The 20,695-nt window shown below is 41.6% G+C and overlaps 1 protein-coding gene across 17 annotated transcripts in view; it reads right to left on the bottom strand.

The window, feature by feature from the left end:
* ARHGAP44 (Rho GTPase activating protein 44) overlaps window positions 1-20,695 on the bottom strand; it is a 203,310-nt gene that overhangs the window by 60,394 nt on the left and 122,221 nt on the right. For 15 of the 17 annotated variants that reach the window (XM_078373068.1, XM_002747896.6, XM_078373069.1 and 12 more), the window contains 3 exons: window positions 15,163-15,274; window positions 11,737-11,813; window positions 3,202-3,319 (listed from right to left, as the gene is read on the bottom strand). In XM_078373068.1, the coding sequence (XP_078229194.1) occupies window positions 3,202-3,319; window positions 11,737-11,813; window positions 15,163-15,274 (307 nt within the window). The remainder of the gene's footprint in view (window positions 1-3,201; window positions 3,320-11,736; window positions 11,814-15,162; window positions 15,275-20,695) is intronic. The other 2 variants (XM_078373074.1, XM_078373073.1) reach the window with 1 other exon arrangement.

Here is a 20,695-nt window from a genome sequence, read left to right as displayed (position 1 = left end):
TAAACTGTCAATAGCTATGAAATTTTTTTTTAAATGTATGCATAGACTCTGACCTAAAAATGTCACTTATTGGAATCTATCCTATAGAAAAAAAATTACCAGGGCATAAGGAGATCTTTACATATATATATATATATATATATATATATATATATATATATATAGTATATATTTATTGTATCATTTTTGGGAAGGCAAAAAAAATAAAACAGAAACACACCAGTTTGAACATCCATCAATAAGAAAATGGCTAAATAAATCATGATATGTGAGTGTATGTGTATATATGTATTCCTACTATGGAATATTATGCAATTTATAAAAAAGACTTAAGTTAGAACTATAGCTACTAACCTAGAGAGACGTTCAGGATGTGGTGTTAAGAGAGATGTTCAGGATATGGTCTTACTAAGAAAAGTAAATGGTAGATTGATATAAACAATGACTTTTTTATTAAAAACAAACATATAGGCTGGGCACGGTAGCTCATACCTGTAATCCCAGTACTTTGGGAGGCTCAGGCAGGCGCCATCACCTGAGGTCAGGAGTTTGTGACCAGCCTGGCCAACAGGGTGAAACCCGGTCTCTACTAAAAATACAAAAATTAGCCAGGAGTGGTGGCGTGCACCTGTAATCCCAGCTACTCAGGAGGCAGAGGTTGCAGTGAGCAAAGGTTGCACCACTGTACTCCAGCCAGGGTGACAGAATGAGACTCCGTCTCAAAACAAAATAAAACAAACAAACCAACAAACATATAAATAACTAGAAAAATGCTATATATGACTGTGTATAATTATGAAGAAAAGTTTGGAGTACGGTATAACAGGTTCCATCTAGCACTGGCTTCCTTATCGTTATAACTGTTACGGCTGCTTGGCACCTAACAAACTGCATTGTCAAAACTAAGTCTTTTTTTTTTTAAACAGTCTTGCTCTGTCATCAAGACTGGAATGCAGTGGCACAATCTCAGATGACTGCAACCTCCACCTCCTGGGTTCAAGCAATTCTCCTGCCTCAGTCTCCCCAGAAGCTGGGATTACAGGTGTCTGTCACCACACCCAGCTAATTTTTTTTGTATTTTTAGTAGAGGTGGGGTTTCACCATGTTGGGCGGGCTGGTCTCCTGACCTCAAGTGATCCACCCATCGCAGCTTCCCAAAGTGCTGGGATTACAGGCATTAGCCACTGTGCCCAGCCCTGTAACTAAGTTTTAATAAATATTGGTGGAAAAATTTCCACCTTGATTTGGAAGCAGAAAGGTTGCTGAACAGGAACAGGGAGAATATTGGTATTTCTCTTTATATATTTTTGTATTTTTTAGCTGATTATGCTGAACATGTACTACTAATCTTTGAAGAGAACATGAATATATTGTTGGCATAATAGCAAATGTAAGAAGCTAGACAGGAATGGATAAAGCTACCGAACTTTTATTCTGATCTATTTGAATATTCATATCCAGCATCCCTGCTTACCATCACCCTCTCTTGTCTACTGAAAAAGAAATTAAAAGAAAAAAGAATTCTTAACTGAGGAACACAGAACCATGGTAGATAAAGAATACACAGTAGGCTGGGCACGGTGGCTCACACCTAGATTCCCAGCACTTTGGGAGGCTGAGTTGGGTAGATCACCTGAGGTCAGGAGTTTGGGACCAGCCTGGCCAATATGATAAAACCCCGTCTCCACTAAAAATACAAAATAATTACCCGGACATGGTGGTGCACACCTATAATCCCAGCTCCTTGGGAGGCTGAGGCAGGAGAATTGTTTGAACCTGGGAGGCAAAAGTTGCAGTGAGCTGAGACTGCACTATTGCACTCCAACCTGGGCAATGAGAATAACACTCTGCCTCAAAAAAAAAAAAGAGAGAGAGAGAAAGAAAAGAATAAAAAAAAGATACACAGTAAAAATGAAATTGGAAGGAGAGAAGAATTATACTTCAGGAATACCACATACGCCAGATATTTGCCATTTATGCAGGAGTTCAAATGACAAATAAGCTGTACTCACAAAAAATCTTGCATGTGAAGTATTGGTCTCACTTTGCTTGGTTCCATAGTACGGTAGGCTGGGAGATAATGCATTCTTTAAAAATCTTCCAACGTTTCTAATTCCAGAGAGAAATTCTATCTGATTCTGAACGCCACCTGAATGCAAGGTCAACAAAGCCACTTCCACAAGGTGGCTATAGGAGAAAAAGCCAATGGACAAGCTAAGACTAGACAGAGCCATGAAGAACAGAGATGTCCACACGCAAACTGGTTATTCTCCTTAAATACTGGATATGATTAAGGAGAATACTTACAGAATACTTAAGGCCCAGAATACTTACAGAAATGTGATATTTTGGTTCCTAGGATCTAGAGTTTTGGTTTCCTTAGAAACCCAAGCTGACACATATGCAGGTAAAGAAGTGTACATATACACAGAGCATCACCAATGGTCTATAAAATGCTAACTAAGTCCTATAAAATGTTTGCAAGCAAAGGGGATGGGAAACATTTGAATGAGTATAACAGAGGACATTGTTATGTGAGTACAGAGTCGCGGGTTTCAGAATGATGTCCTGTCTCTTAACAAGTGGGAAGTTTTCTTTTCTGTAACTATCTTCATGGCTGGTATTTCAACTTCATAGATAAGTGTCTTCCAGAAGGCATAGGATGAATCAAGTGACTCAGGAAATGCCAAAAGGAAACGAAGAATGGAAATAATTAAGTATCAACAGAGTCAAGGCTCATCTATGGTCAAATTCTCAACTGTCCTGTGTCACCTAGAATTTATACTTTGGAACTCAGATGATGTACAAAAGCTTCACACAGAAATAAAGGTCATTTCTCTTTGCCTCACATGCAAGACCGCCAATGATAATTCAATAATAATTGAATTATTATTACAAGCTACTCAAGATGATCTCAGAAATCATCACTAAAAGACTTATTCATGTAACCAAACACTACCTGTTTCCCCAAAACCTGTTCAATAAGAATTGAATGCTGCCTCCCTGTCTAGGTCAACATCAAAGCCCCAACTCCTTGGGTTCATCCTGGCCTCCTTGGAGATGCTAGCTGGTGGGCTTGGGGACATTCAGTTCAACTAGAGGCTCACTGACAGAGTGTTAAGAGAACTCCAGTGAACAAAAAGGAAATCCCTGAGGGCTCCCCAGCCTGTCCCAGTAGAGAGGAGCAAAGAGGGCAGGTACCCTGCAAATCTCCACTCTGTTGGCAGCCTCTTCCATTTCTTCCCTGAGGGCATCAGCCTTGGCACCCGCAGGCTGTAAGCTGCTGGACAAACCTGAAGACTTGGAAGTCTGCTGCCACCTGATGGAAAACAGGAGAAAAAGAGATGTGAGACAGGTAGAGCCCTGGGGATCCCATGGGAACCCTGAGAAAACACCTGGTTACAAACATTACCCAGGAGCTACATACCCTCACCTGAAAACGGAGGTCATGAAAAGGTACCAGGTACTAGGCAAGGAGACAGTGGGCCCACATTTCCATGCGTCAACTGCTGACTGAAGCTGAAAATCAGCTGCCCCTTCAGATAGGACAAGCTTCCCCCAGTTTGTCACCATTTTCTCTATGGTCTTCCAAACACTAAAGCCAAATGACAATCACTATTGCTGTCTTTTCAACAAAATTAATGATTTTATTTTTTTTGAGATGGAGTCTCATTCTATCACTCAGGCTGGAGTGCAGTGGTATGATCTTGGCTCACTGCAAACTCTGCCTCCCGGGTTCAAGCGATTCTCCTGCCTCAGCCTCCCCAGTAGCTGAGACTATAGATGCACGCCACCATGCCTGGCTAATTTTTGTATTTTTAGTAGAAATGGGGTTTCACCATATTGGCCAGACTGGTCTCAAATTCCTGATATCGTGATCCACCTGCCTTGGCCTCCCAAAGTGCTGGGATTACAGGCGTGAGCCACTGCGCCCAGCCAATTAATGTTATTTTTTCCATGGACAAATCATAATTATATACATTTATGGATGCAATGTGATGTTTTGAGAGATGTGTGTACACACACACACACACACACACACACACACAGTATGGAATGATTAAATCAAGCTAGTTAACATATCCATCACCTCACATACTCATGATTTTCTGTGGTGAGACATTTGAAGTTTAATCAGGGTGTTTATAGTAATATACAGCATATTATGTATTTCAAAATAACTATCACTGCCTTTTAAGCACAGTCTCTATCACTGGTTTAAGTTCCCTGCCTATCCTGTGGGAATTTCAGTTTGGAAATCTTCACCTCCCTGGCCAGTAATGTATGCTAAGTGAGCAGACAATAAAGATTAAAAAGAGTAGGTAAGATTAAAAGGAAACCCGGTAGCAAAAATCTCCACTGGTAAGCCCAAAACCATTTTTATAGCAAGATTTAGATTCCTCATGAGTGCTTTCTTAAAAATGCGGCCCTCTGAGGAAGCTTCTCAGAAAATGTTAGGGGGAAGTACAAATACTTCTGGCTGCTGTGTTATTGGCAGAGAATTACCAAAAGTAGGACCTGAAAGACAGTTCCAATTATGCTAGATAGTAGTATCTGAACTAGGTCTCAGCAGTGGGTTCCTCTCCTGAGACGTAAACTCACTAGGTACAGAGGTCAGCAAGTTAAAAAATCAATCAATCAATCAAATGGGCCAATATCTTAACTAGTCTGCATGATCCTCTATTTCCTACTTGTAATAGAAACATGAGATAGGAAACTAATTCTCGGCTCTAAGGAAAACAATTCTGTAATCAGGAGGATAAACAGTAGCCAAGGCTGGCTTCCGCCTTGAGAAGTCAGAAGGGACAGGGAGGAGTTGGGAACTTAGTAGAAGGGGTGCTACCTTGCCTAAGAGAGGGTAGCTGTTCTTAAGCTCCAGCTGATGGGGCTGAGGTGGGCAGGAAGCTGGGCTGCATGTTGCCAGATGTTTCAACTGACTAGAGAAGGTGGAAATTATCATGTGAACTCTCCCAATGAAATGTGGCAGCAAATAACTTCTTTTAAAAACCATGCAGGCCAATTGCGTACAGACAAAACAAGACAGCTCTGAGGGCTCTATCTGATCTCAGACCATCAGGCTGCAGCCTCTGACGTGGGGGAAGAAAGTGGAATGCCATTCTCATGTCAAGAGTCGAGAATCCAATCATTTAATATTTTCTCTACTCCACTATTCTTTTCTCCTTTGCTATCTGCAGGAAAAACCGAAGAATGCAAGGCTCTATAATGTAAGAAAGGGAAATTATAAGTCTCTTTGCTGTTAGCAAAAACAAATAAAAATGAGGATTCTCTGTCACTTAAAGAATGCAATCACAGGAAAATGACTTTAAAAAGGTTTTGAGACATCAAGCTGACTTGAAGCTCTAGAGATGAACACATATTCTCTGAAAGATTCTTGATTGCAAGATAAGAATTCAGGGCAAACTAGAAAGGAAATATTCTACTGAAAGATGTTTCAAAATCTAAGTTGAAAAAAATTCACAGATCAAGATCAGTAAGAATTCCTGGGCAATTTTTTCTTATAAAGGTTTACCCTATATGTGATATATTTCATTAATATTCTCCTAGTTGAATCACTTCAAATAAAGTATTAAAGTGTTATAAAGTTTTGGAAAATAAAATATGAGACGCCGTGGCTATAATTTATGTCTCAGACAATGATTATAATACAATAGTAGATTATGGAATTAAGTTACAACCACCATCTGACTCATGCGACCTAAAGAAAAAATAACTAACCAATATGTAAGTGTTAAAAATATATATAAAGTGACTACAAACACTAAGTAGATTTTAGTGGCTTTGTAAATCAGGATTAAACTTTTTTTAAAACATAATTATACTAAATATATGTATATTAAAATGGAGATATTTTCCCAAGTTCTTTCTTTTCTTTTAATCCCATCAATTTTTTCTCCAAATTTTATCCTGTAGTCAATATCCCGATACCTTAAAAACATACACCTTTTCCCTTTTTGTAAGAAATTTTATTTACAATATGTTAGTAATCTATTCTAAGATATATATATATATATACTTTTTCCCCAGACAGAGTCTCCCTTTGCCACCCAGGCTAGAGTGCAGTGGTATGGTCTCAGCTCACGGCAACCTCTGCCTCCAGGGTTCAAGCAATTCTCTTGCCTCAGCCTCCCGAGTAGCTGGGATTACAGGCACACACCATCATGCCCAGCTAATTTTTGTATTTTGAGTAGAGATGGGGTTTCACCATATTGGCCAGGCTGGTCTTGAACTCCAGACCTTAGGTGATCCATCCTCCTCAGCCTCCCAAAGTTCTGGGATTACAGGTGTGAGCCACCGTGCCTGGTTTATTTGGATATTTTAAAACAGTGACAAGATGTCCAAATGTTCTCTTTGCAGAACACAAATAGCAAAATATCAAGGTAAATTCTTGTCATGTGAGCAGACAAGTTTTGTACCGATACTCATGCTGGGAAAGGTGACATGAATTTTGTACAGATAGTCATGTTGGGAAATTTTGTACAGTCATGTTGGGAAAAGTTACATGAATTAGGAATTTCAAGCTATGGTAGTCTTTCCAGACATCTGTTGTACACATAAACTCAAGAGGTGGACTGCTCTGTCAGAGACGAAACAGGGAAACTAGCCCAAGGAAACTGAGCTTTGAAAGTTGAAGAGCAGAAGGCTCATTTCTTCCCACTAACGTAGCTGATGTTCCACCATCCTCCTCTGGGGAAAGAGGGCTGTGACTACGTGATCTGGGGGAGATGAAGACAGGACACAGCTTTAATGAAGGCTTGGGAGAGATAAGAGAGAAGGGTGAGGACTAAGGGTTTAAAATTTCAGGTATCAGGACTGTGTAAAGAAGGCAAATGCAAGGTCAGTTCAGGACAACAGAATGTCCAGAAGAAGAATTTTAAAAGGCAAACATTGCTGGGCACAGTGGCTCATGCCTGTAATCCCAGCACTTTGGGAAGCTGAGGTAGGCAGATCACCTGAGGTTGAGAGTTCAAGACCAGCCTGACCAACATGGAGAAACCCTGTCTCTACTAAAAATACAAAATTAGCTGGGCATGGTGGTGGGCACCTGTAATCCCAGTGACTCAGGAGGCTGGGGCAGGAGAATTGCTTGAATCCGGAAGGCGGAGGTTGTGGTGAGGTGAGATCACACCTCTGTGATCTCACTGCACTCCAGCCTGGGCAAGAAGAGTGAAACTCCATCTCAAAAAAAGAAAGGAAAAAAAAAGCAAACAGGAGAGTGTATTCAGTGGGGCACTCACTGTTCCGTCTGTCTAGTCTTGCTGTTTCCTCTGTCGCTGGCATCCCCTACTTTCTGAGTTCTGGCTTCCACTCCTGCACTAATGTGTGCTCCCAAAGGGGACTGCCAGGTTCTGCATGACCCAGGCAGTGAATGGCCCAGGTAAGGGCCTCTGATCCAAGTCAAGCCTGTGCCATCCTTCCTCACTATGACCCAACTGATGGGTCATGAAAGCAGGTACATGAGCAAAGTCCAGACAAATGAAGTCCCTCTTCAGCACTTTGGAAATTGTGCAAAAGGAAGAGGGCTTAAAATGGGGAGACAAGAATCCACTGGACATCCAGTGACCTTGAAGAAATTGGATCTGAGAAAAAGACACCTGTATGAGGAGAGGTGAAAGATGAGAAATGAGTTTTAAGGGCCATAAAGACTCCCCTGCCAGTTCCAAGGAGACTTCACACTGCCCCGCCTCTCAAATTCCACTTCTTAATTCCATAGGCTGTGCAGTTTCTACTCCAAAATCCTCCTGTCTTACACTAGTTCACTCACTTCCAAAGATGACAGGGCTTCCATAACAAAGTTCCACAGACTGGGTAGCTTAAACAGAGGTTTATTTTCTCACTGTTCTGGAGGCTGGAGACCTCTATCTCTGACTTGCCGATGGCCGCTGTCTCTGCCCTCACACAGCTTTCCTCTAAGTGTGTGTAGACAGAGGTAACTCTTTCTTCCTATAAGGCCACCAATCCTACTGAAACGGGGGCCCATTCGTATGACCTGATTTAACCTTAAAAAGGTTCTCCTAAAGAACTTCTCTGCAGACACAGTCACATTGGGGGTTAGGGCTTCAACATACAAATTTTGGGGAGATACAATTCAGTCCATAGGACCTAGAGGCAGCTGGTTCAGCAGAAATGGAATGTGTATGTGCCCAGGACTCAGCAGGGTTAACCTTGAGATACATGACCAGAACAAAGTCAGGCTGACTTTGAAGAAAAATGAGATTTCTTCTTTAAGCACTGCTAAACCAAACCTATCACACAAAAAAGAAATTTGTGGATCATTCAATTCAATTCACAACCTTTAATTCAGCATAAAGCTTCCTACAAGCAGCAGTTTCTCTGAGAATATGGAGGTCTCTATCATTGGCTTTTCAGGCAGACAAGCCAGATTTACTTCAATAGTGACGAATACACACATCTTATTGGGATCTAATTAAACAATGGATAAATTAGTTGGATTTGCAGTATGCACCAGAACTGTGGTGGAAATTAAAGATCCAGTCATGTAACTACTGTTCAAGATGTGCTGATAATATATAAAACGCAACTTCCTGTCTTGAAAGGCAGAGCGTCTCTATGTGGAATTCACTGTCGTAGTTCTGCCTAGCGTATTTCACCAAGGACAGAACAATATGAAAGAAATCTTTGGTACAATCAGAAGTAGGATGCTACAAGGAAGAGAAGCTAACCTGTGCCATTGGCTTTATAGAGAAATATGAGGGATGGGAGGGCATTAAGAAGCCAGCTGTTCCAGAAGAGGAGCTGGTGATCCCTGCTGTTCAATAGCACAGCATTTGTTCTTGCTCTCACTGCTACATCTTGGGATGCAGCCATCCTGTTGGCTGAGCATGAGGAGTTAGGAAAATGGCAGAAGTTGTGTCTTATGGCTTTCAGCAAGGTCCTTCAAGACAGATAGACTCAGGCTAGAAATGGCCAGTCTGAGAGTAAAGTGGAAACAAAGAATACACCTTTGCTAAAAATTCCCTTTTCATCCTGTAGCCTGTAACTCATGCTGATGGAGAATCTGTAACTAGAGGCCTTGGGAAATCAACTGAGTTTTCAAGGGGACTGTATTGTCAACAATACCCCAAAGCAATTCCCTAACCCTAAACTCACAACTACACAAAGTGGGCCATGAAAAATCACTGATGTGATAAAAGAGAAGGATCAAGTTTATATGAACACAATGCAAAAAGACTTTTAGTCTAAAACAATAAAAGTTGTAAAGGGTCCAAGTTGAAGTTTATGAGAAGAGAAATTTACATAGGGGAGGCAGAATTTCCTTACAGATTTTAGTATACAGGGGATAATAAGCTGAAGGTATAAAAATATTTGTTAAATCACAGGTGAGAGGTCCCTAATGACACCACATGGCATGTATGTTTGCAGAACCTAAACACTACTTGGTAGCACCATTGAAAGCATAACACTAGACAAACTGGACCATCAGCGTGACCAGGAGTAACTCTCCTTCTCATAAGAAGACAAAACAAAAATATGTATGGTAATGGCATGCTTTGATACTAGCATTCAGCCCTCTAACAAGAGGCTCTGTAGTGGAAATGTGGGTTTTCTCTGTAGAAGCAAAGAAAAGACTTCAGAGCTAAGCCCCAGGTTTCAGAAAAGGAAGTCACTCCACCCAGAAGCATGGGGTCCACCTCCTGAAAACAATGGGGCAATCTACATTTTCTCAATCATCTTACATGACTCCCAGAAGAGAGAACCTGAATGCTCATATTATGGGATGTAATTTCATGTGGCACAAGGTCAGAGAAGTAATAGCAAATCAATACTTCCTGCGAATTCTGCCCTATTCCTCCAAGCACACTCAAGAGATAGCCTCAGATTTGCATCGGAATAATTTTAAAACCACCCAACGCCCCCACTCCCTGCTTTACTAACTAAGTGAGATGAGCTTCAGGATGACATTCTTCTACAGTCAACAGGCTCTAAAATTTAATAGCATTGGCTTTGCTTTCATCTGTCCACTTTTATGCTTACCTGATATTTGTAGCCAAGGACACTGCTTTCCAATTTATGGTAGCCCTAAAGGATTTCTTTTTTAAACAGATTTATTTTACAAAAGTAATCAGCTCTTTTAAAAGATGTATCCACACAGATGGCAAAAATCATTCAGGTGGACTGGGGTTTGGAGAACACTAAGTTAACCAAAGAAACCCTTGTTTCTTCGTTGATTTCACCGGTTTTATGTCTGGTCTTGGGAGACTTCTCTGTACTTTTTATTATTCCTGATGCAGAATTCCAGTGCACCAATTACTTACTGTATCAGCTTCTTTTTACAAAACACTTGGGAAGTAATATCAATACTCAAAATGGCCACTCACGCTACTCCATGTCCAGGTGAAGAAACAGATATTCTGGGAGATTAAGTGACCTGACCACGGTCACATATCTAGAAAATAGTTGATCTGAGTCTTGAAATCTGACTTTCTGACTCCTGTTCCAGGACTCTATCCTACCTCTCTCTGCCCAAATATATTTTGTTTTTGTTTCTTTATTTCAAGAAATTGAAAACAAGATGTGAAAATGATGAAAACTGTCCTACCTTGGAGTTTGAAACTAGTCTGGGCAACAAAGTGAGACCCTCTCTCTACAAAAAATAAAAAAATTAGCCAGGTTTAGTGGCACATGCCTGTAGTCCCAGCTACTAGGGAGACTGAGGCTGAAGAATTGCTTGAGCCCATGAGTTCAAGATTGCTGTGAGCTATGATCACGTCTCTGTACTCTCGCCTGAGTAACAGAGTGAGACCCTGTCTCACAATTGTTTTAAATAATAAAAAATTAAATAAAAAATAAAGTTAGCCTATGAAAAACCTAAGGTAGAACCAAAGAGCTCTTTCCATATTAATATTCATGTACCTGCATTTTTCAACTTTTTTACACATACCCCACTGTAAAAAATAAAAAGACATATGTGCACAATTCCTGCTCTAATGGCCACAGGCAATGCCATCTCAGGGCCTCTGGCACCCAACTGCTACTACAGGAATTTTCTGGTGGACTCTGGAAGACGGGTGTGGAAGGACAGCACTATAGGAACTTGACTGCTCTCTCAAAGGACTTAAGAGAAAGGCGACAGAAAGGGGATACCTACACCATTAGCTTCAGGAAAAGGCGAATGAGTTCCCAGAATGCGAAATCTCCCCTTACGGACAGGACATAGCATCCCTCCTATCTCCTGGCTCTTATATCTTCCACTTCTCTCCCCTTTGCTCCTTCCACCCCAACCATCCCGACCTCCCTTTTGTACCTTGAACAGCCCTTTGCATTTGCTATGCCCTCTGCCATAGATGGTGTGCACCAGATATCTGTATGGTTGCCACCTTCTCATCATCTAAGTCTAAGACAAAAGTGACACCACCTCAAAAAAGCTTTTTCTCTTTTACCCTTACTGCTGTTGCTCCCTTTCTCCATCATCCCCTTCCAAAGCTCCCCTGTGTTACATTTGTTATATGACTTATAGCTTTCTGAGACTGTCTCATTTCTTCACAGGCCTAGTGTCTCCAAAACTCAACTGCAGCCTTCATGAGAGCAGGGACCCAGTGTCTCGAGTTTGCCACGATCACCTCCAGTGCCTGGCACACAGTAGGTGTCAAGAAAAACTTGGTGAATGACAACACACTCACCTACTTGAAACCTACCCTCCCTGAATATGATCACTGTTCCTTCAAAGAAGCAAAAAAGAAAGTAAAGAGATTCTACCTGGTTCGTGAGGAATCCATGTCCAGCACCAACTTGGCTAAGTGTTTCCTCTGCTTTTGGATATTTGGGATTTCCACCTGTGGTTACAGGACATAAAAGATACAATCAAACTGAAACTCAAGATAAATTCTTTAAGAACTATTCCTGGCCGGGTACGGTAGCTCATGCCTATAATCCCAACACTTTGGGAGACCGAGGCGGGTGGATCACCTGAGGTCAGGTGTTCAAGACCGGCCTAGCCAACATGGTGAAACCCCATCTCTACTAAAAATACAAAAATTAGCCAGGTGTAGTAGCCTGCACCTGGAGTCCCAGCTACCTGGGAGGCAGAGGCAGGAGAATCACTTGAATCAGGGGGGCAGAGGTTGCAGTCAGCCAAGATCACACCATTGCACTCCAGCCTGGACGACAGAGCGAGACTCCATTTTAAAACAAAAAAAATTCCTTAGAACAATTCTTAAAGAACTATTGGCAATCACCCAACAAGTTTACTAGTGGTCTCCCAATCCTTATTTTCAGATGAAATCCTTTTTCCCCTTTCACTTTATTGAGGTCTAACTAACAGGAGCTGTATATTTTTTAGGCGTATTGTTTAGTGTTTTCATATGTACACATTGTGAAATGGTTACCGCACCCAGGCTAATTAACATGTCCATCACATCCCCTAGTTTCTATTTTCTTTTTTTGACGGTGAGAACACCTAAGATCTATCCTCTTAGCAAATTTCAAGTCTACAATACAGTATCATTAACTATTGCCAACAGTGCTACACATCAGGTCTCCAGAATTTCCTCTCTTGCATAAGCGAGACTTTGTACCCTTTGACCAACATCAGATGAATTTATTGATGCCCTGTCCTGCGCACTAAACTCTGGTCCATCTTTGCTGGACGCCAGCCAGGCTCTCCATCAACCCAGCCCACATCACAGGTCCCGTGCTTCTCCGCTCACACCGGCCTGGCCACTTGCCTGCCTTCACCTTGGCCAAAAGAAACCAGGGCTCAACCACATCTGTCTTTACTTCCACAAAGGCCAAAGGTGGGGAGAAGTGAAGGGAGCCACGCAGTCATGTCTGACACACAGACCTGAGGCAAAACGGACAGCCAAAGGAGGAAAAGCACAGAGAGGCTATGACTGCAACTAGGATACAGATTCTATATTTATAAAAATAAAGGAAGCAAACGTTTATATTTATAGAAATAAAGCAAGACTTTTCCAAAGTCAATAATGAATAAACATTGCCATCATGGCTTTTCTCGGCTACAAGTTCTTCCATTCTGGTTGCATGTGGATGCTCTTTTTATATTTTTCATTCTAAAAATGGCTTCACTGAACACCCCAGTGCAGGATTTTGGTTCCGGGCCCAGCAAAAAAGTAGGGCAGGATGTGAGAATGCAAAATGAAAATTGGCCGAAAATTGAACTGAAATCATCTCGGGCTGTGGTTTTTACATAAGGAAAAAATTCAAGGAGAATCCAGTGTTCTCTGAAGTGCCTTCTATTCACTCTCCCAGGCAGGGATGAGTCATGCTCTGGGTGTAACAACTTCCAATAGGAAGGAGCAGTGTAACCGTCCCTGGGCAACCTGAGTCACCAGTCAGCCCCACAGCGAAGCTGGAGGGCCGCTGGGTGTCTTGCATGAGCCATGTCAAGTGACTGTCAGCACCCACACTGGACTTGCTTCTTGGGTTGTTTCAGGCTTGGCCAGAGCCAGGACCCCTGTTTTGAAGGCACAGAGGGGATCTCATGAATGCTCTAGGCAAGGAGATGACCTAAGAAGCCCAGAGCTGGCTGATGCCAAGGTACCTCATCCAGAATTTTCTCCTTGAATACTTTTAGGTCCATACATAATTATTTGCCCATAGCTCTGTCCTAGAAAGAGTGGCAGGGGATGTGGAGGTGGTGGATATGGTCCAGAGAGGAAGCCAGACAGGGTCTAGGGCAATGCAGTTTCATGCAGTAGCCTCTAGTTCCACGTGGCTATGAAATAATATTACATTTCATCAATAGGACACGCAATTAAACTATTCTATTAAAAAGCAAACTTAATGTCTATGTGACAATTTTGCTAGCTTCAATCAAGTGAAAGCTTCTCAAGGGAGATCTCAAATCTAAATATGTGAAATCCAAAATACCTTAATGAGTATTTCCTTTGAGTAGCATGTTGGTACTTGAAAAGTTTCAGACTTTGGAGTGTTTCAAGTTGCAATCTATTAACGGATGACCAAGTAAAAACAATTGAAAGGGATCCAGGGTTCAAGGCTCCCCAACTATTTCCTATCTCCCTTGAGAAGCTTTCACTTCACTGAAGCTAGCAAAACTGGCATAGACATTAAGGTTGCTTTTTAATAAAACCGTTTAATTGAGTGTCCTTTAAAGTCCAAAGAGAAGGAACCCATATAAACATAAACTGCGGCCGGGCACGGTGGCTAACGCCTATAATTCCAGAACTTCGTGAGGCTGAAGCAGGTGGATCACTTGAGGTCTGGAGTCTGAGATCAGCCTGGCCAACATGGTGACACCCTGTCTCTACTAAAAATACAATAATTTAGCTGGGTGTGGTGGCATGCGCCTGTAATCCCAGCTATTTGGGAGGCTTGTGATAGGAGGAACACTTGAACCTGGGAGGTGGAGGTTGCAGTGAGCCAAGTCTATGCCACCGAACTCCAGCCTGGGTGACAGTGCAAGACTCTCAGAAGCAAAATAAAACAAAACAAAAACAAAAAAATCATAAACTGCAGGAGGCCTCAGAGACTCTCTTAGGCCTGGGACCCCAGAATCCTGCTAAGGAGTGGCTATTGTTCACATCACTGAAGACTTTAGATGGGTGGAGGGCATGGGTGAAAGCAATTGAGGCTGTGGGTAAGGAACGGGGCAAGCTGCCAGCTCTCCACTTACTTCTAAGAATGCCTGCAGGGAAGAGGATGGGCGGGAGACGGGGTAGCCAATGCTGAAAGGACATATTTCAGAATCTTGACCGTGTGTTTGGGTAAGAATCTCTAAAGAAAAACAGTGTCATAGCTGGGCGTTGTGGCCTGTAATCCCAGCACTTTGGGAGGCCAAGGTGGGCAGATCACATGAGGTCCAGAGTTTGAGACCAGCCTAGCCAACATGGTGAAACCCCATCTCTACTAAAAATACAAAAATTAGCCAGGTGTGATGGTGGGCGCCTCAAATCCCAGCTGCTCAGAAGGTCGAGACAGGAAAATTACTTGAACCTGGAGATTGCAGTGAGCCAAGATGGCACCATTGCACTCCAACCTGGGAGACAGAGTGAGACTCCATCTCGAAAGAAAAGAAAAGAAAAGAAAAAATCAGGGAGAAGGTTAAATGACAGATACAACAGAAAGCTGGAAGGAGAATGACTGAGGGGTTCCTGCTTGGTACCTCGTTCCTTGCTCAGGCCTGGTCTCACTCCTGCTACTTACCTCTGCCAGCAAAAACAGGGGCTCAATCACGTCTCTCTCTACTTGCAATTCAAAATGTATCAGCTCCTGAGCCAGCTTGTCCTCTGTCTCGCCACAGAGTTTCAACATCTTCCTGTAATCCAAGGGGGAAACATATAGTGAATACTCCAGAGGACATATTTCACTTGCATTACCCTCTCTTCACCCCTTGGCTCACTTGTCAACTTTCACAAGTCAGTGTTAATAAGCTGGCTGATCTCCATGGCGTCCCCTGGGCCAACCTGTTCCCGCTCTTTGCATTTCTGAAATAATCAGTTCTTCTAAAAGGTGCCATTCGCTGTGTGCCTGGGGCACAAGGGGACAGTGGAGAAAACTGGCAAACATGCCGAATTCACATGCCTAAAAACAGTCAGACGCTTCTCTCTCCAGGGGGAACCCCACATAGCTAAAATCTGCCCCCTAACAAACCAGAATCTTTAAACACATGCAAAAACTCAACATCAACAGGTCCTGATAGAAAGAAAACCCTGACTCCTAAGCCATGAAAATGTAATTAGTACAGAGATACATAGACAATTATCCAATGAAAAAAAATTCCAAAAGTCGATTAATAATGAGCAAATGACAGATCTGAATGAGTAGAAAGTCACACCATATTCCCACATGACAGAACATACTATTTCAAAGATGTTCATTTCTACCCAAATTGCATACAGGCCGTTCTCTCAGGGTCTGGTACCCATGTTAACTGAAATTCAAGTAGAAAGTTTTTACAAACCATCAGGGGCAACATGGTGGAAACTCCATCTCTACTAAAAACACCAAACTTAGCCAGGCATGGTGGCACATGCCTGTAGCCCCTGCTTCTCGGCAGGCTGAGGCACAAAAATCACTTGTACTTGGGAGGCAGAGGCTGCAGTGCGCCTAGATAGCACCACTGCACTTAAGCCTGGGAGACAGAGCAAGACCCTGTCTCAAAAAAAAGAAGAGTTTTTACGATTCAACAAAAGTACGAGCAGAGGTAACCATGATTTTAAAATGAGGATGTTCCTTTCCTGTTTATGTTTTCACATTTTAACTCTACCTGTATGTGTTTCCATACAATATATAATACCACTGCTTTGCTTAGTTCAGTTTACGTACATGGTTTTTACACTGAACATATCATGACGCTACTTTTTTTTTTTTTTTTTTTTTTTTGAGACAAACTTTCGCTCTTGTTGCCCAGCCTGGAGTGCAGTGGTACAATCTCAGCTCACTGCAACCTCCAACTCCCAGGTTCAAGCTATTCTCCTGCCTCAGCCTCCCGAGTAGCTAGGATTACGGGAGGCCACCACCACACCTGGCTAATTTTTGTATTTTTAGTAGAGACAGGGTTTCACCATGTTGGCTAGCCTGGTCTTGAACTCCTGATCTCAAGTGAGCCACCCACCTCAGCCTCTCAAGGTGCTGGGATTACAGGCATGAGCAAACCACACCCGGCCTGGCTGTTTTACTCTATCATTATGTTTGGAGCTTATCCATTTTGGTGCATGCAGAATTAGATCATTTTCCAATGGAGAATGCCATTCTATGAATATACCACCATTATGTTAAGGTGTCCCATAAACAAGAGTTTTTGGCTATTACATGCAGTGCTTCAGTAAATATGCTTGTGTAGTCTCTTTTTGCATGTGTGAAAATTTCACTAGCACAAATGGGAGTTCCCATTGCTCTATGCCCTTGCCAACCCTTGGTCCTGGTTGGTGTCCTAATTTCTGCCAAGCTGGTGGATACAAATTATTACCTCATTCTGGTTTTAATTTACATGCCTTGACTACTAGTGAGACTGAATATCCCTCCCCATGAAGTGTGTCTTCATATTCCTTGGCTATTTTTGTATTAGGATCTGTTTACTTCAATTTCATATATACAGGCATGTGAATGCAGATTTTAATTCTTTTTCCTATCTGCTGCAAACATCCGTGCACAGGTGTGCCTTTATCTTTGTATCTTTTTAATGGTGTCTTTCATATGATTTTCTGATATTTATTCCATATTTCTAATACTACTTAATTTAAAAAATTTAAATATTAATGATGTTAAAGAAAATGAGGATTTAGCGATGTTTCCATTTCCCCTCCCTCCCTTTATTTATATTAATAGATGCTTATTATTTAAATTACAGGTTGACTCCAAATTATTTGGAGTTAATCTGGGTAGTACACTATAATTATTGGTTTTCCCTGCACATATCCCTATGAATATACCACCATTATGTTAAGCTGTCCCATAAACAAGAGTTTTTGGCTATTACATGTAGTGCTTCAGTAAATATGCTTTTGCAGTCTCTTTTTGAATGTGTGAAAATTTCACTAGCACAAATGGGAGTTCCCATTGCTCTACGCCCTTTCCAACCCTTACTTGGAATTGTTATTTGTTCTCCCTGGAGCTAATAATTGCCTTGTTTTGGCTTGTTTTCTGTGTACCCAATTGAATTCAAAATACTCTGCCACTTCCCTAATTTGTCTCTTAAGAGAGTGAACCAAAATTTGCTTAACTTACTTAAAAAAAAATTAAACCTCATCCTACACAGTGATAAACATCAAATTTATGAGTTTTGTGTGCTAATTTTGTTTCTTCTGTTATACATGAAAATAAAAATATTACCAAAAAAATATTGAACCATATATCATGTAAATGAATTTCATCTTCTTGGACTAATCCCTCCTAGACCTGTCTCAGTGCTAACTGAGTTTTCCTCTATCTCTAAGGGACAGCTGTCTTCCTGGAATCTTCCTTCACCATTCCCTGGGATTCTCTCCCTCTGTCTGGCGTTGGACACTCTGTTATCTTAAGCCTACCTCTCTTTTTGATCACTACTTCACTAAGGACACATCTTGCTGTCTTGCCTTAGCTTGCTGAGAAAGAACAGGTGGGAAGTCAATTTCTGAGGCCACGTATGTCACGGCATTCTCCTCTACCCTCTCATTGATTGAAACTTGGGCAGAATATTGAACTCCTATACTGATCATGGTTTCCTTCAGAATTTTGAAGGCACTGCTTAATCATCTTCTATCTTCCATTGCTGGTTTTGCTCAGTCTGGAAGCATTCACGTTTCTGATCCTTCGCATCAGAAATGTGACGTGTTTTCTCTCTAGGAGGTTGTAGAATCTTTTGTCACCAGTATACACGACAGTGAGCTCTGTGGCACAGGCTTAATTCTTCCCATTGTATTGGGAGCTCAATGAGCCTTTTCAGTGTAGAAACTCATGTCCTCAAGGTCTGGAAAATGCTGTTGGATTATTTATCACTATTATTTCTTCCTCTCCTTTTCTAAGAACTCCTATTATGTGGGCATAACACTTCCTAGATTCATCCTCTAATTTTCTAAGTTTTTCTACTGTCTGTGTCTTTGTCTTCTTGTTTATCTAGATGATGGCTTCACATTTATCTTCCAAACATTCTACTGAGAACTTCATATCTGCTATATTTTTTCATTTCTACAATCTTCCTTTTGATCTCTGACTGTTTCTTTCCCATAAATATTTTGTATTAACATCCTGTCTTTCCTGTCATGGATGTATTATCTTCCCTTACCACTTGAAAACAAAAGTGATTGTTTTCCTAAAAATTTTTTCCTCCCCTAAACAACCTCTGCTTCTTCCAAGCTGCATTTTACCCACCCGATTGTTTTGGTCTCCAGGTTTCAGGTGAGAGACTTTCTTCAGATGTCTGATGATCTTTGGTGCCTCTCTATGTTTAAAAGTGGAGATGAAAAAGCTCAGAGTATGTGAACTCTTGTCGAAAGATGAGTTTGGGTCACTTACTGAGGCACTGACCCACCCCCCCCACCACACACACAACATCCTCAGATCTTTAGGCTCTTCCTTTTGGACTGATCTGATTCCCCAGAGAGACCTCTCTAATTTTCTGCTTATGGAGTAAAGGCCTGCATGAGCCGAAGAAGAGGGCTGAGGAGTAAGAGCATCCACATCCAGTGTGCATTAGATCACTCAAGTCTCTTCTTTACTGTATGGTACCCATACACTCCACTGCACCTGGAGTCCCCCATTCTAGAGATGCTCTGTCCTATCCCCTCTAGAGAATTCCATTCAGCTGGGAGTGAGGGGATGACAGCCTTCTAGACATGTGGATGGGGCAGGGTTTAGTGATCCAAGTGGTAACTGAGAAGCTTTCAGCCACATTCATGAGTTTAATCACTCACTCCACCCTCAAAAACCCACTATTCCAGAGATCCCTGGTGCCAGTTCTTGAGCACTGTAAGTATTACATGATGTAATTTACATGGGATCTTTGCATATCTACTTCTGGCTCAGGAATCAGCTTTCCGGGACTTGCCAAGTTAGTTCTCAGTCATTCATATGCTTTGCAGCTAACAAAATTGTGTTGCTTTTGTCTTTCTGTTTCTTCCTGACATTGTGGGTTTATGTCTTTTAAGAAAAAAAACATCTCCATATTGTAGTTTCAGCGAATTTTTGGAAGGAGACAAAATCAGATGCATGTTCAATCTGTCATCTTTACTTCCAACCTTGCTGTGTTTTTCTATTGTAGGCAGGACTCGGAAATACCATACAACAGGATTTCATGTCTGTCCACCTGAAATTTTCTTTTTTCTTTTTTTGAGACGGAGTCTCAGTCTGTGTCCCAGGCTGCAGCGCAGTGGTGCAATCTAGGCTCGCTGCAACCTCTGCCTCCCAGGTCCAAGTGATTATTCTGCCTCAGCTTCCCAAGTAGCTGAGATTACAGGCACACCACCGGGCCCGGCTATATTTTTAGTAGAGATGGGGTTTCATCATGTTGGCCAGGCTGGTCTCAAACTCCTAACCTCAAGTGATCCACCCACCTTGGACTCCCAAAGTGCTGGGATTATAGGTATGAGCCACTGTCCCCAGCCTGAAATTTTCTTTAAACAGTTGAGTTTATTCCATTTACATCTCTTATGATTGCAGAGATCTATGTAAGAATTGCCACCACCCTCATTTTCTGTTTTCCATTTATTATGGTTTGTTTCTTTTGCTTACTTTTTTATCTTCTAGTTCCTTCCACTATTTCTTTTATTTTCCTTTTCATCCTTTGTTAGTTTGAAAGTTATATATCCTATTTCCATTCTTTTTGTGATTAGTCTTACTTTTCTAACATGCATATTTGACACAAATGTATTTTTATTTTTTGGACATTAAATTTAAATGTAATACCTTGATTCTCCTTTCAAACAATACAAGAGCTTGAAATACTGATTCTACCACCACAGAAACTTAAAGTCCTTCTCTTTTGTCTTATCACTTCTTTAAAAAATATTACTATTTTTCAAAATGCTACATAAGCATGCCTGTAATCCCAGCACTCTGGGAGGCTGAAGTGGGCAGATTACTTGAGGTCAGGAGTTCATTACCATCCTGGCCAGCATGGTAAAACTCCATCTCTACCAAAAATATGAAAATTAGCAGGGTGTGGTGGTGTGCACCTATAATCCCAGCTACTCGGGACGTTGATGCAGGAGAATCACTTGAACCTGAGGGATGGAGGTTGTAGTGAGCTGAGATCATGCCA

Source organism: Callithrix jacchus, chromosome 5, assembly GCF_049354715.1.
Source record: "Callithrix jacchus isolate 240 chromosome 5, calJac240_pri, whole genome shotgun sequence".
Classification (NCBI taxonomy): Eukaryota; Metazoa; Chordata; class Mammalia; order Primates; family Cebidae; genus Callithrix; species Callithrix jacchus.
The sequence above is the reverse complement of the archived record's forward strand: the minus strand, read 5'-3'. Positions and strand labels throughout refer to the sequence as shown.